This window comes from Protopterus annectens, chromosome 11.part0 (genome assembly GCF_019279795.1).
Source record: "Protopterus annectens isolate FY-2018-M chromosome 11.part0, PAN1.0, whole genome shotgun sequence".
In the NCBI taxonomy this organism is placed as follows: domain Eukaryota; kingdom Metazoa; phylum Chordata; order Ceratodontiformes; family Protopteridae; genus Protopterus; species Protopterus annectens.
Window position 1 is genome coordinate 1,051,224,731 of NC_056745.1, and position 15,730 is coordinate 1,051,240,460.

A 15,730-nucleotide genomic window follows, 5' to 3' on the forward strand; every position below is an offset into this window, starting at 1 on the left:
TTTGGCCTTGGAGAGGGCGTTTAAGACCTGCTTCTCATGGATACTAGGTGGGGGATGGGTGTTAGGGATGCTTTGGTGTATATGTGACAGGGAAAGGGGAGTGAAGTTTTCGCTGAACCTGTCAGCCAGCAGGTTTGCTGTACCCACATGTTCTGTATATGTTGTACCATTAACTACAAGTTCAATGCAAATCTGGGCCTTACCTTTGAGGTTGCGGATGTAACTAAAAAATACTTTGTGATTCTACTTTGTTAGGGAAGCTAATTTGGATTCATAATTAGCTTTGGAGGACTTCACTAGGAGTTTCTAGCAATTTCTTTCTCCTACTGTATAACCTATTGATGGCAGTTGTCCACCAGGCAGGTTTGTTTTTCATTGAATATCTTGTGTTGGTTCTGTTAGGTACAGTAGAGTCAATAGAATTGTACATGTGCTTGTATAAATCATTATGTATAACTCAGCATTGGTGGCTGTTCCATCAGTAGAGGGAGGCCTATGAAGCTATTTATGCTGTCATGTAAAAGGTTGCAATTGGCCTTGGAGAATATTTTTAGTCTAGTTGTTGCTAAGGGGGGCTCTTTTGTTATAGTTACTTCTAGTGAGACTGATTTGTGGTCAGATCTCACCAGGGATGGCCACACACTGGGAGTGGTGCAGCGGGCCCCCATGCTGGTGAGCACCAGATCCAGGATGTTTGATCACCTTGTGAACATGTCAACCAGCTGGTCCAGGGCATTGGAGTTAACAAAGTCCAGGAACCTTTGGGCAAGTGAGTTAAAATACATATAATTTACTAAGTCAATGGATGAGAAATTAAAATCACCCAAAATCAGGGTGTTTGGTTGTATCTTGACTGACTCAAGTAGATCCAAGTAGGCTGAGTGGATGTCCTGATTCATGGAGGGGGTCCTATAAATGGCAATCATCTAAAGAGGGGTCTTACCTACAGTGAATCACACCTGAAGTAATTTAACATGTACTAGTATCACCATTAAGTACCCTATTCAATCACAGTTTAACCACTGGCATTGTTCCTGCAGAATGGAGAACAACAGTTATTCCCCTCCACAAAGATGGTTTAGCAATAGTATCATGGAATTATAGACCCATACGTCAGACTAGCCTCAACTGTAAAGTCATGGAACGTATCATCACAGACATCATAAATAAAAACATAGGCAACCTCCAAACCCTGGATATGACCCAATTCGGATTCATCAAAGGCAAATCCTGCCTGGTAAACCTGGTGGATTTCTTTGAAAATGTGACCAGGGCTGTTGATGAGGACAAATCTGTCCACACAGCATACCTCGACTTGGCAAAGGTCTTTGACACAATCCCACACTCAGACATTACCAATAAACTTAGCAAACTGAATGTAACCCCCTTTGTTGTAAGATGAGTTGCCAACTGGCTTCCTAACCAGTCACACACTATCAAAGTTAGTGACTCCATATCAACCAGCAGACCTGTCAACAGTGGGTGCCACAAAGGTCACTGCTGGGCCCCCTACTGTTTGGTTTATACTTCTCAGACCAAAACTAAGGGGCTGTGGCTAACCAAGTTTATGGACAACTGCAAACTTGGTGCAATTACTGAATCCCCAAATGATGTCAGTAAACTTCAGGAGGGTCTTACACAGACCGGCAACTGGTGTCTTAGTCATGGTCTCAAACTGAATACAAAGAAATGCATAATCATTCCCTTTGGTAAAAACAATGTCTCTTCACGCTATCAAATTAACAACAATACCTTATGTACCTATGAAGTGGTAAGAGATCTGGGATCACAAGTAGACTGCAACCTTAACTTTGACCATCATGTGTTCTGTAGTAAGGAAGGTTTTCTATGTAGCACATTTGATTAGCAAAGGCATCACATGTAGAGCAAAGGAGGTTATAACCCCTCTTTACTCATCATTAATCAGGCCCATAATTGAGTAAAATGCCCCTTTCAGCATGCACAACTGCAGCAATTGGAGAGACCTCATAGGTTTCTAATGAAGAAGATCAAGGGACTCCAGCATGTGCCTTACACAGACCGACTAACATCCCTGTCACTATACTCAGCATCGTATAGACTTCTTAGGTGAGGCTTATGCTTGGCTTACAAAGTGATCTCTGACCCAAACCTTATGAATTTGCTGCACATCCATAAATCAAACATGACTAGAGTTATCCATTCCAGGATTTAAATATCACCTGCGACTTGAGTAGGACATGCTGGAGGGACAGATTTGTTTCCCAGTGACTGCTGCATCTTTGGAACAGGCTGCCAGTTCATGTGAAGCAGGGCACCTCTATGACACTGTTCAAAAGGAACCTGGACGAGTGGATAGGGTACCATAAATTCTTACTGGTAATAGCACCCACAACCCTTCTGGACATGGGCAGTCATTAATAAATATAATCCTGGTTATTGATGGATATTTCATTGGGATGAAATGGCTAGGCTTAAAATGACCTCTGGGTCAATAGCCTGGTCACCTCCTAGGATTCTATGATCCTACATCTTCCCCAAAACAGTACAGGTAGGATAGTTCCCCTTTCCTGTACTGCTGTGCAGTTTCACAGTTGGCATATAGAAAAATGCAGGGGTGTGGAGAGGTAAGCAACCAAAAAAATACTATCTTCATGAAATTTCATAGATAAGGAGTTTATGCATTTTGTTTTTAGTGTCTCAAGCCCTAATGAAATGGTTGTCAGTGACTATGTACATATGTGGTGCTTGTTCGTGTATATTTGTAAGTGTGTGTATCTGTGTGTGTGTGTGTGTGTGTGTGTGTGTGTGTGTGTGTGTGTGTGTGTGTGTGTGTGTGTGTGTGTGTGTGTGTGTGTGTGTGTGTGTGTGTGTGCACATTAGCATCATGTCTGTACATGCTACCTTCCTGCACTGTTGGTACATATAAAGTTTATTGGAGCCAAAATGTAAGTTGAATACCACAATATGTTGGGAAAACATATTAAATATTATTGAAAAAAGAAAAAAAATATATACATATATATATATATATATATATATATATGTGTGTGTGTGTGTGTGTGTGTGTGTGTGTGTGTGTTCATAGGTTCATAGGTAGGTACTAGGCTATCGACCCAAGGCCCTAAGTAAGCCTAGCCAACAAGGTTCCCTGGCTTACGCTACCTAAGAAAGTTCACTTCCTGTGCTTCTGTCGAGCAGAGCCACGGAAGTGATCCCCGGGGTGTATTACCTATTTCCCATCCACTCATCAAGATTTTTCTTGAAGAGTGCTAATGAGGAACATTGCTTGACATAGATGGGTAGCTTGTTCCAGAGTATAGGAAGCCTCTGGGATAGGAATCTATCCCTCCAGCATGTCCTGTTTATTGTGGTGACAAGGTTTAGGTCCCTAGAGCATGTAGCTTGAAGGGATTGGGATTTCTTAAGGTGTAGCATGTCCAACAGCTCTGGGTTTAACATAGCTTTATATCTTAGGTAGAGATTTCCTCAGAGTAGGCACTATGCTACATAGTAAAGCTGGAGTTTTTTAAGACGTTTAGTGTAGGTCATCTGTTTGAGGCCAGTAATCCTCTTTGTGAGGTACTTCTGTGCCCTTTCCAGCTGCCGCAGATGTCTTGTGAGGTACATTCCAAAAGGGGTTTTGTACTCTATAATGGGTCTAATGAGTGCCAAGCAGAGGGAAACAATGACCTCTTTTTTCCTGGATGAGAACCCTTTTGTAATGAGGTGTGCAACATCAGATTTCCTGACTACTGTGGCGATGTGATTATCAAAGGAGAGACTACTGTCCACCTGGGTCCCAAGGTCTCTTATCACACATTTGGCATTAAGTAGACTGCCGTTTATGTGGTAGTTCATTGGTACAGAGTTTTTACCAAAGGGGATGACAATGCACTTTTTGGCATTGAGCTTGAGGCCATGCCTCTGACACCAGGCATCTGTCTCAGTGAGGCCCATCTGTAGGATGTCCACATCACTTGGGGACTCGACTATGGCTCCTAGTTTGCAGTCATCTGCAAACTTCATTAGTCAGAGGCCTTCTGTGTTAGCCTGTACTTCAGAGAAGTAGATACTAAACAGGAGAGGTCCCAGGACTGAACCCTGAGGTACACCACTTGTCACTGGTTTGAAGTCAGATTTGGAGTCTGCAACTTTTACAGTGTGGGTTCTGTCAGTGAGCCAGTTTGCAACCATCTTGTGACGTAGGGATTTATACCTAGTTTAGTGAGTTCAGCTATAATTCCAGAATGGGGGATGGTGTCGAAAGCCTTGGCAAGGTCAAGATAGGCTGTGTATACTACCTTATCCTCATCTACGGCTTTGGTGACTGCCTCAAAGACGTTGATCAGGTTCAGAAGGCATGATGTGCCTTTCACAAACCCAAACTTGGTGGGGTCCAGAGTTTGGAGGTTACCAATGTCTTTGTTTATGAGTTCCATGATGATACGTTCCATGGCCTTGCAGACCAGGCTATTCAGGCTAATAGGGCGATAGATCCAAGGATCAGTGGTGGCTCCCCCTTTGTGAACTGGCATAACTGTTGCTGTGCGCCATTCACTGGGCACAAAGCATGACGTGAGACTATGATTAAACATGGTGCTTAGGTGGAGAGCCAGTTTGTTCTAAAGTTCATGTAAAACGTAGCCTGGGATGTTGTCCTGTCCCATGGATGCTGTGTTTTTGGTTTTAGAGAGTGCAGCTTTTACCTGCATAGATGTGATTACAGGGACTCTGCATTCTTCCTATATAGATATGGGCCCTTTAGAGGGTGAGAGGGAGGTAAAGTTAGCACTGAACTTATCTTCTAGGATGTTGGCAATATCAGTTGGTTCTGTAATTTTCATGCGATTGTACTGTAACTCAGAGCAGATCTGGGTGTTGACATTGAGATTCTTGACATAGCTATAGAATGCTTTGTGATTGCCCCTGGAATCAGTAGAAATATTTTTTTCATAGCTAGCTTTGGAGGATCTTATAAGGGAACTCAGCTTTTTACTGAGGCTGACCAGGCAGCCCCTCCACTCATGGGATTTTACTCTCTTTTGCAACAGTTTCTTCCTTCTGTTGTAGTTTTTTTATGGCAGGGGACCACCAGATTGGCTTCCTTTTAGGGAGGGTAGCATCTTGGTTCTGTTTAGGATAGCACAATCCCTGCACTTGTGTAACTGCTTATAGAGTGCATTTGTGTAGGATTCAGCAGTCGTAACTGTATTGTCCATCTGCATGGGTGTCATGAAGTTTGCCTCTTCTGTCTTAAGAAGCATGAAGTTGGTTTTGGAGAAATTTTTTACCATGGTTTCCTTAATGGTGGGTGGGGGCGGGATGCGGATATCTAGGGGTGATTAGCTTATGGTCAGATCTGACCAATGAGGAGTTGATTTCAGGTGTGGAACACTGGTCACTCATGTTGGTAATGACTAGGTCTAGATATTGTTTCAAATATATATATATATATATATATATATATATATATATATGTGTGTGTGTGTGTGTGTGTGTGGATTCCTATTACAAGAACGAAAGTTCATTACTTTGAACATACTGGTAGTGTGTGTGTGTGTGTGTGTGTGTGTGTGTGTGTGTGTGTGTGTGTGTGTGTGTGTGTGTGTGTGTGTGTGCGCGCACGTGTGTGTGCATGTGCATGCTTATACATTAGTGATGCTTGTATGGGCTACTACATAACATTAAAGAGTTTTACTACAAACTTTGATGCATGTATAAGGTTATTAGGAATATCTCTGATTCCCCTATAGCATATTCTTGGGATATGGGCCGTAATCTGAGCACTCTGCAGCATCCTACGAAGCCCAACTGTCTACAGAAAGCACAAGAGTCTGCGGAGAAGGTATTCCATCTGGGAACCAAGTTAAAGAAACAAGAACTGTCCAGTACCAAATTTAGCTTCTTCATATATCTTTTGACAGTACCCTTCAGACCAGATAATCCATATGTATCTAGAATTCAAGTCTTGCTTTCATCATTCATTTGTTTTTCCTGATACTTGTTGTTTTCAGGGTCATGGAGGGTGCTAAAATCACAAATTAATTGCTGCAGATTGACTCCTAGATGATGTGATAGTCCATTGTAGAAAACATACAAAGGCACACACACATACATGTGCGCATGCACACACACACACACACACACACACACACACACACACACACACACACACACACACACATACTCACAGAGGTGTACATATACCTTAGGACAATTTACAGTGCTACATATTTACATCAGCATTACCTTACGAATGAGTTTTAACCAGGGACTCAGATAAAAACTCACGAGTATAGGATAGATATGCAAATTCTTGATAAAAGACTTCCCAGTTAGGACTTAAACTAAAGAATGAACTGCTATGAATAAGCAAAACTCACCAACACTAACCAAGTCCAGCTAAAATCCAGACATGTCATAGATGAGTGTAGGCTTTCCTATTTGTTTTAAATAGACCTAGAAAGCTATTAGGAAGATGTGCCAGTTGCAGCAGTCACTGGTATAGTATAGTATAGTTCAGGATATTTTAGCATCCTACTGTTATAGTGACATCTAATAGTATGTGATAACAGCAAGCAAATACTCATGCTTTCACTGGAGATACCTTCAATAAAGTTATAGAGTTTGTGAATGCCTTCTGTTGCTGTCATACTAGATGCATTGTCATTGTATTTGACAACAGATTTCTACCTGCAGAGGGCTATGCTAACAAAACATGAGAATCATTTATGATTGCTAAATTAATTTACTTATTTGCTAAAGTGAGAGTATAAATGTAATAATCTTACCACATGCAGCAGTTGGACAACAAGTATCACTGCTGCTAGCTGTCTTTAACTTTTCATTTGCTTTGCATGGTTGCATTTGTGGGCACGAAACTGGTTTGCATTCTTCAGATTTTGTGAACTCATTACAGGTGCAGTTATGACAATTGGAAATCCATGTATCTCCAGGCTATAAATAAATTATATTTTGTGTCAAAATGCAGATACTGCATCAAAGCACACATTCTTTCTTAAACTTATTGTTGAGTACTTACATATTTTGGTTCACCTATTGGTCCATGACAACCTGTTAAGATAAAGAATTGTGTGACAATGCAGTTTTAGCAATTAATTTGGAAGGAAAACATAAAAAGCCCACATATGTGTGTGTGCCTGGGTCTGTATTTGTATGTACATTTATTCACCTAGCAAGTGAAACAAATATCTATCTATTTACCTGTGTGTGTGTGTGTGTGTGTGTGTGTGTGTGTGTGTGTGTGTGTGTGTGTGTGTGTGTGTGTGTGTGTGTGTTTTTGTAAGTATATGTTTGTCTAGCTATCCTATATTAAGTAGATATATATATATATATATATATATATATATATATATATATATATATATATATATATATATATATATATATATATATACAGTATATTGTAATTATTTTCAAGATCACGGAATAGCTAGTGTATCTGTTCTTTGCAGATATGCAAAAATTATGTGGACTCACACACACACACACACACACACACACACACACACACACACACACACACACACATATACACACACATACACACACACACACACACATACACACACACACACACACACACACACACATATATATATATTATATATATATAACTCTCAAACAACACACATACACATATATATTATATATTGAACATTACTTACTGGGACATTTTTTTACACACTGCTCAAGATGTTCTGACATTTTCACTTTTCCAGGAGGACAAAAGCATCCTTCTGAGTGATAAGTAAGAGTCTGGCCAGGATGAACATCCCTAAGAGAAATATAAGTATTCACATCTTTGTTAGAGTACCTGGACAAGGCTCTTATAAAAAATGCAAATACAAATGAAATTATTGCTGTACACTGAGTTGACATCATATCTTCAGTTGAACAGATGCATAAATCTCCCTATGAAAAATGCAAGCATTAAACTGTTCTTTCATCCTTGTTACAGAACTAAGATTTATGATGAATTATGGCATTTTTTTGCCTGAATAACTTTGCACATCTTACTTTTTTTAGTACAGAAAGAACCTTTCCAGTTACTTTTTGGAAATGTCATCACATAATAATTTCAGAGATTTGCCATTATATGACAATATTATATTTTATTGGCTAACAACTTGGCTACCGAAATGCTGATTTCTAATTGTTGTTCTTCAGTGAATTATCAGGGGCAAGCCAGCAAAAGAACATTTAATGGCTTTACAGTCTGGCATATCCTGAGTATCAAGAAAAGTGTACATCTCTTTTAATTAAATCTAAATCCTAGTTTTTTATCAAAAAGAAAAAAAACAGTTGAATCTTTGACTGATTAGTAACAAGTCTAGTCTATTATCTCAGCAAAAACAAAAATACAAAATGAAATTGTTCTCAAAAATATAATAATTGTTGTGGTCATAACAAGTCACAAAACATCCCTACTTTTATTATGCATTTTGATTATATGGAGAAGTTCATGAAGACACAGAAGCATTAATTCTAACCATAGATGCAGGCATCTTATCCCATATATTTTGGATTTCTCCATTTGCTTCAAACTGCAGATTTTTGTTTCTCAACAAATTACTTTTTTTTTGTCTTGTCATCATAAGAAATGCCTTGTACCTACCCTAGGCATTTTGATTAATGTTACTATCTCTGACTAGGCTATACCTTTAGGAAAGCAGTTTTGTACACATCATCCCTGTCAAATGAGATATTCTCACATCACCTTGAGGGACAGCTCGTAACATTAAATTTTGCCTCAGTTTTTTTTTTTTTTGTTATTAAAAGCAAAAAAAAAAAAAAAAAAACACACACATAAATAAATAATACATAAACAAAGTGCCTCAAATAGGATAACTTATAATTCAAAAATGCAAGGTAATTTTTTGAGGATGGAGCAAAAGAAGAAATTGGTTGTTGAGTAAAACAAATCTGTACCTCCGTTAACAGATGGAGAAATCAGCAACATTTCTAATAGTAACAATATAGTTAAATGTTGGCAATGTCTATTTTATTTACTCAAGAATATATAGACCCCATTAAAAACTGAAAACTTAAAGGCATTTTAAGAGTTTAGTAACTGATAAAAACACACCCAAGTTTGGGGGAGGGGCGCAACCCTACACACCTCTACTTGATTATTATAACTGAGTTCACATAGTCCTGTGGCTGTGGGAAAAGGGGAAAAAAACATTTCCCTTTCCCAAAGCTGTACAGCTGGAACACTGTAAGATTTCAGTCACTGACCTTATTAGATCATCCAGATTAGAGCTGATATTTTGAACATCAGCTTCTAGAGCAGAACCCAAGTATATACGTTAAATGTTTTGGCTGTCTCTCTATAAGGCTTCTTTTATAAATTATGCACCGTTTCAATTGCCTGCACCTGATCTGCCCATATCCTGTGTCTTCAGAATGAAAAGGTCTCTAGAATTCTGGATTCTCAACAAATGACCCCCACATGCTACATTCTTTTAGTAGACCGATCCACATGCTTGCAGGATCAGCCTAACTCTCTTCTAACCAATAATTACTATCACCATTTTACCTCCAGTAAAAGACATAAAAGCTGTGGGTACTTTCTCATTAACTTGTTGACTTACTCTACCTCATATAGTTTTAAATGAGTTGCGCTATTGTCACAGTAGCCAGCATACATTCTATAATGTTGCTCAAATGCAATGTAATAGTCCCATGGCTCACTATTACAAATGTGGCTGTGCAAGATCCACTATTGCAAGTCATGCAATATTCAAAAAATAAACTTTGATTCTGACAGTAAATCACTGAAAAGCAATACTAAATGTTACACTAAGACATTTCTTTGATGTGGGATGCATACTACATATAAATACTAATTCTGAGGCTGCTATATCTAGGAAGAGTTAGAATCCTCAGAGGTATTGCAACTTAAAATTTAATACGTACTCTTCCACATTTGAGCTAATGTTTTTATAATGCTAAAGACCACAATTATAGCATGTGGAGTAACAAAATGAACCCATTCCTATTAGGTACATGGTAATCCTTCATCTTTTTTGCCCAGTTGTATTTATAGGGCACTACGTTCATTACTATAACTCTTTATTATATTTAAATATATTTCAATCAATTACTCTGACCTCAAAAGAAGGGCAGTAGTTTCCAATCCTTGTGTGCCTTAAAAAAATCTCAGACAAGACAGCATAGTTTGCAATGATCATCCAGTATATATTACACATTTAAAATTTTTGGTATAACTACTTTTTTGAAAACATCTGTCTTCCTTTAATGCTATTAAAAATGGAAAGTAAAACATATTAACTGGTATTTAGAAACACCTGTTTAGTACATGCCATTTTTCCCAATTAGCCATTCCAAATAGCTGATTCATAGTAAAAATCCAGAATTGCTCTAAGAATTTTCTTATACATGGGAAGCTAAATTGACCTTTCACTAGATTAAATATTTGTGGCTAGACCAGTCTCTATGATTTCATACCTATTTTGAGAAATAATTGGCAAAAGTTAACTCACTTCTCTTCCAGGTCAGAAAACTTTCACCTTACTTTTTCAACCCAACCAGGACTGCTATAGGAAAAGGAGTCCTTTTGGCCCAACTCAGATTTTGTTTACCCACTCAGCCATATCCTCTAAGAAAAACGCATCCACACTGCAGACTATTGAAAACAAAATCTGTTTATCACTAACTAATGGTTCCCAATGCAGCATAGAATGCATCTACTTTTAAGCTCTCTCATCTTCAGACTTCTCTGGCTTAACTCATTCCTACTGCTAGCTGACAATTTTTATCCTAAACACACACAGTACACCCTCAGATGCCTCTCTCAAACTATCACACCAGTCCCAGAAAAGAGGCTACACCAAAAACACTCCTTTTCCATCTTTACTCCTAAAATATGGGAATCCCCCAAAGGAACTACAATCGCTCTCCCCTGCCAGCACAATTAGACATATAAATATCTGAACAACAAATCAAGCTTTAATTGCCACACAGCAGACCACATCACCTATGGGCCTCACAACATTTAGCCTTAATCTGTGTCTCAGCTACCAATATTTCTTAACTTCAACTCCCCCACCTCCCCTGCCCTGACTCTCATTACCCCACAGAATTTCCATTATGATATAAACCTGAAATATCATTATGTAAAATTGCAAAATGTGCATTTCTGTCATAATTGTTGCTACATCTAATCATTGCTGTTACAGTGTTTCTTATATGTTACTTTCTGTTTTGTTTTTGTTATGTTCAACTGCTTCTCTTATTTTTTTCAGCTTTGTGAATTATTTCAACTTGGAAGGAAATGCAAGTGGTCAGTTGTGATCAGTGTACCACTCCAGTAAACAAAACTGAAATAGATAAAATAAAAATAAAATAAGTAACTATTATTGTAATAGAGAGGTCAGCATTCCTGTGGATTAAATATTACTTTAATAAACAGCTCATCAAGTTGTGCTCATTAGTGCATGTGTTTCCATTATTTATTTCTAGCTATTACTATTTCCAGATCCACTACAAGAATTATCTTTATTAATTTTGAATCCATAACGTATACAATCACAGAATAGTACACTACATGTGTCTACACTGGAAATAAGCTTTAGTTAGCAAATCCCGTATGTAATCCCAGTATGTCTCATTGAATCACACATTTTTGAAGTGTCTGCATTACTGAATATGCTTCACACAATTTCTATACCCTCTGAGACATGCAGTACAACATAATGTTAACATAAGGTGTGCACATGCGTTTCCTAGTGTTAATCAGCAGGAGCCTGATGAAATAACCACATCTTTTCAGCACCCAGGAATTACCAGAAAATCAGTGTAGTAGGCAGGGCCAGATCCTGGTCTATGGCAATCCAGTGGGAGCATGATGAAATAACCACATCTTTTCAGCACGCAGTAATTACCAGAAAATCAGTGTAGTAGGCAGGGCCAGATCCTGGTCTATTTTTAAATGATGACATTAGTATCAATTAACCAAAATACATTTAACCTTAAATGCAGATGATATACTCATAAACAACTCTGAATAATATCAGTAACCTACAAGAAAAATTCCAAGCTAATGTCAATTTGATACTTGCCCAGACTACATTAAATAAAGTGATTGTCAAAATAATAGGTCTGGAATCATGTCATTCACCACAACACAAAATCTATCACAGCAACCCCTTTTCACATTTTAGATGGAGAAGGCAACTTTATCCCAAATGAAGTTTGGCAACAAACCAAGTTGTCCCAGGACATCTTCATGAGGGGTTTAGATTGATACTAGTGGGAGTGAAGTGGGTTGGGGAGGTGAAAGGTTTAAGTGGAGGCAGGGACGATTGAGAGGGAATGAGATAAGGATGGGGAGGGGCTTAAGAGGTTTAGACAAGTGTAGCTGGGTAAGCAATCACATTTTGGCATGAACTTGCTAAGGCAAGTACTACGTCCAAGACGACCTGTAGATATTCCAGAGTACAGGTAGGCGTTGAGTTAATGGTGTTGTTACTGGATTATTAGTACAAGGTGCTTTGCCTTTTAAGTTATGAAGGAAAGTAATCTTCAGCAGGCTAGCTGACTTTGTGTGAATGTATTTAAAGCTGGTCCAGGTAATGGGTAATGTTAACTAATTTGCAGGTCTATTTTGAGGAGGTCCTGCAGTTGCTTGTTCTACACAGTGGGGTTTTACATTTGTTGGAATTAGTGGTTACATTTTGGTATGAATTAGTATGTTTTTTTTTTTTGTTTTTTTATTGTGTCACCAAAGGATGCTGCTAAGGCAGCTATTTCTTTGTTTTATTCGTGGGTGTTGCTAGAAGGGTAGTTGCACAGTTATCAGGCTTCATTTCGGCAATAGTCGCCAGTGTGTTTTATTTTTCTGTGGAGCTGCTTCCCTGCACAGTCATGGAGTATAGACCTGTTTGTTATCTAGTTGGTCTGCTGGTTGTGGTGGGGCCATCAGTGGATAGATTTTCCTCTCGGTTTTGAGAAGCAGGATAGGGATGTGGGGAAGGTATATTGCAAGGCATTGGTGGGGGCAGCAGGTTGAGAAAAGTTTGTTGCACTGGGTGGCATAGTTGTTTGCATTTGCGTGGTCCTGGGCTTTGAGTTGCCCTCGAGTGAGGACTGCTGACATTGAGCAAGTTGAGTTCTTTTTCGTCTGCCTCATTTTAGCGGCTCCCTTGGTTGTTGTGAGGTAGAGAGAGGAGACATTGGTGCGACTGCGGTTGGATATTAAAAAAAAAAAGGATAAATAAATAGATGGGTGCCCCCTCTGCTGCTTTCAGTAGTGGTTTTCGAGCAAGAGGGAGCCATGATGGTCATTTTCATGAGGGAAGGAGGTTATGCTTATGCGCGGTATAATGTTGTTTTTAAAATAAAAAAATAAAAAGATTGCATGTATGAGTGTAGTACTTGCAAGCTGTAACATACAACGGCTTAACGTTTTAAAGCTAGGATGACAGAAAACACTAATTTGCCTGTGTTCATCTGTTGTAACATTGATTCTGGGCAGATGGTGCTTTTCATTGCATTTTTGAGGATGGGGATTGTCCTGTGGGGCTAGTTCGGGTTAACAAATGAATGAATGAATGATGTGAATGAATGAATGAATGAATGAGCAAGAGACTGGTGATGTTGAGCTCCTGTGGCTTTTAATTGGGAAAATCATCAGCATTGCTAATGTTTATCCCTTCAATATCCTGTGTTATAGAGGACCAGACTCTCTGCAGAATGGGGGTGCTTGGCTTGGTGAGACAGGCTCGTGGTTTTTGTGAAAAAAAAAAAAAAAGGAAACAGTACATTTGATGGCTCTGTTTGAGGCTTGTGGGAACACTGTCTGAGGGTTACTCTTGTCGGGGCAGTTGGCGGCCATCATGAATTCTTTTCAGATGTTCTAGACAGGAGTATAACCAAATACTGCACGCGTTCTCTTCGTTATAAACACACAACAAAAACGGATGGCATTAGATAGTGTTTGCAGTCCCACTCTTTTGCCTCACGCAAAAATATCACAATTTCTGGGACCTGAATTTCTGGGAACTTAGATGTTGTAGAAGAACAAATTTTGTGTTACCTTGTATTTCCAGGTTGACCACAATGGGCGGCTAGTAGCCATGTTCTGTCCCCTCTTTATGAGATCTGGCCTGGGAATAGAAACAGTGCTAGTAATACTATTACAGCAGGTAGGAAGCTGCCAGATGTAGTTAATAGACATTTGTTTGGTTCTTGTGTAATTTTTCTCCTGTTGACAAGCAGAGTGAGCTCTGTATGAGGAGATGGAAGTAATGTTTCAGGAAATGGGTACAGGTTAATCGGAGCTTATAGTCCTAGAAACTTTGAGGGCTCTGACAAATTCCAAAACAGTTTCAATGATGCTTAATAAAGGGGGGTGTTTGGGCTTGCCTATGATGGGCAAAATGTGGAGCACATACTAACATCTGATTAACAACTTCAACTAGGAAGGTCACAGGATAGTTAACATATGCTGGTTTTACTAAAAATAAGATCTTTTAATGAATTGATATGATTAAGTTCTATTTACCATGGATATCAGTTAAAAATTTCTAACACTGAATATGTTGCAGGCCCTTTCAATGTAGAACTTTGAGGAACATTAACATTTTGAGAACCTAAATGAGGTACGTTCCTCGTAATGAGGTACACTTGAGAGGTATGTTGCAGATTGTGCTCTCACGCAGGCGCAGGTAAAATTAACTGTCAAGAGGGAAGGCTGGGAAGTACGGTGGAGGGATGGGCACACCGTGTCTTTTGACATTTGTTGTGCTGTTGCTGTTGGGGTGAGTTGGGAGTGTTATCCAGCTTGGAGGGACATTGGTGGTGACTGGCTGGTGTTTCATGCCCTCGTATAGCAGGGCTGCGATCGTTGTACTTGCAGAGGACACTTTGTGGTTTTGCAGGCTTTCACCATTCTGTTTTTCATGGCGTATGCCTGCTGTAACTCAGCCATAGTGGGGGAGGGTGGGGTTGGAAGAAAGTGGCATTGGATTTTGTTAATATGCTAGGTCTTCGTGGTTCTTTGCTAGTGAGCAGCACATTAGCCATCCATCGGTAGGTAGACTTTGATTTCAAATTTCAATCTGTGGAGTGGTTACCATGAAAAATACTCTAGTTTTGGTTAACAGCATATGGATTTTGTGCTCTTTGGAGGTTTGCTTTTATATCTTTACATCATTAACATAGGTGGTTACTTCTTTTACACCCCCTTTTTTGCATGATATGTGCCCTAATGCTGCTCCTCCACATACACGCACACTTTAGAACTGCAGTTGTTACTTGGTATTGGTTGCCAACGACTATTCCTTGATTTGCATCCCATCTTGTAGGAGTTGTATGAATGTTTGGCTGGTTTACAATGCACTTTTATAATTGAATTCACAATTTTCTGTTATTTGTATATTGTCCACACAGTGTAGCTTTGATTCGCAATATGGGTTTAGTTGTAACATACTCGACTGGTAATAAAATTTGCATTAGGTATTTGATAGGGTTATTAGAAGCTTAGCTACAGTTATGGCTGCTTTGTTAAAAGAGTGTTTGGTGGTGGTACATTCTTTCCTGGGTGGGCAGGATAGGCTGTCTTTGAATGTGCATTATGTATTTTATATGATTTATATGTCCTCTTTTCTTTCTTGCAGATGGGGTTTTGGAATGCTGCTGCTATAATTTGGAATAGGTGGGTACAAGATGGAACCTTCTCGTTACATTTTAGAGGATTTAC

General features: G+C 39.0%; 1 protein-coding gene across 1 annotated transcript in view; it reads right to left on the reverse strand.

The window, feature by feature from the left end:
• Window positions 1-15,730, reverse strand: part of LOC122815019 (mucin-2-like) — a 197,210-nt gene that overhangs the window by 72,884 nt on the left and 108,596 nt on the right. Inside the window, exons 12-14 of the mRNA XM_044087271.1 lie at window positions 7,671-7,780; window positions 7,025-7,056; window positions 6,774-6,939 (exon numbers count right to left, since the gene is read on the reverse strand). Of these exons, the coding sequence (XP_043943206.1) occupies window positions 6,774-6,939; window positions 7,025-7,056; window positions 7,671-7,780 (308 nt within the window). The remainder of the gene's footprint in view (window positions 1-6,773; window positions 6,940-7,024; window positions 7,057-7,670; window positions 7,781-15,730) is intronic.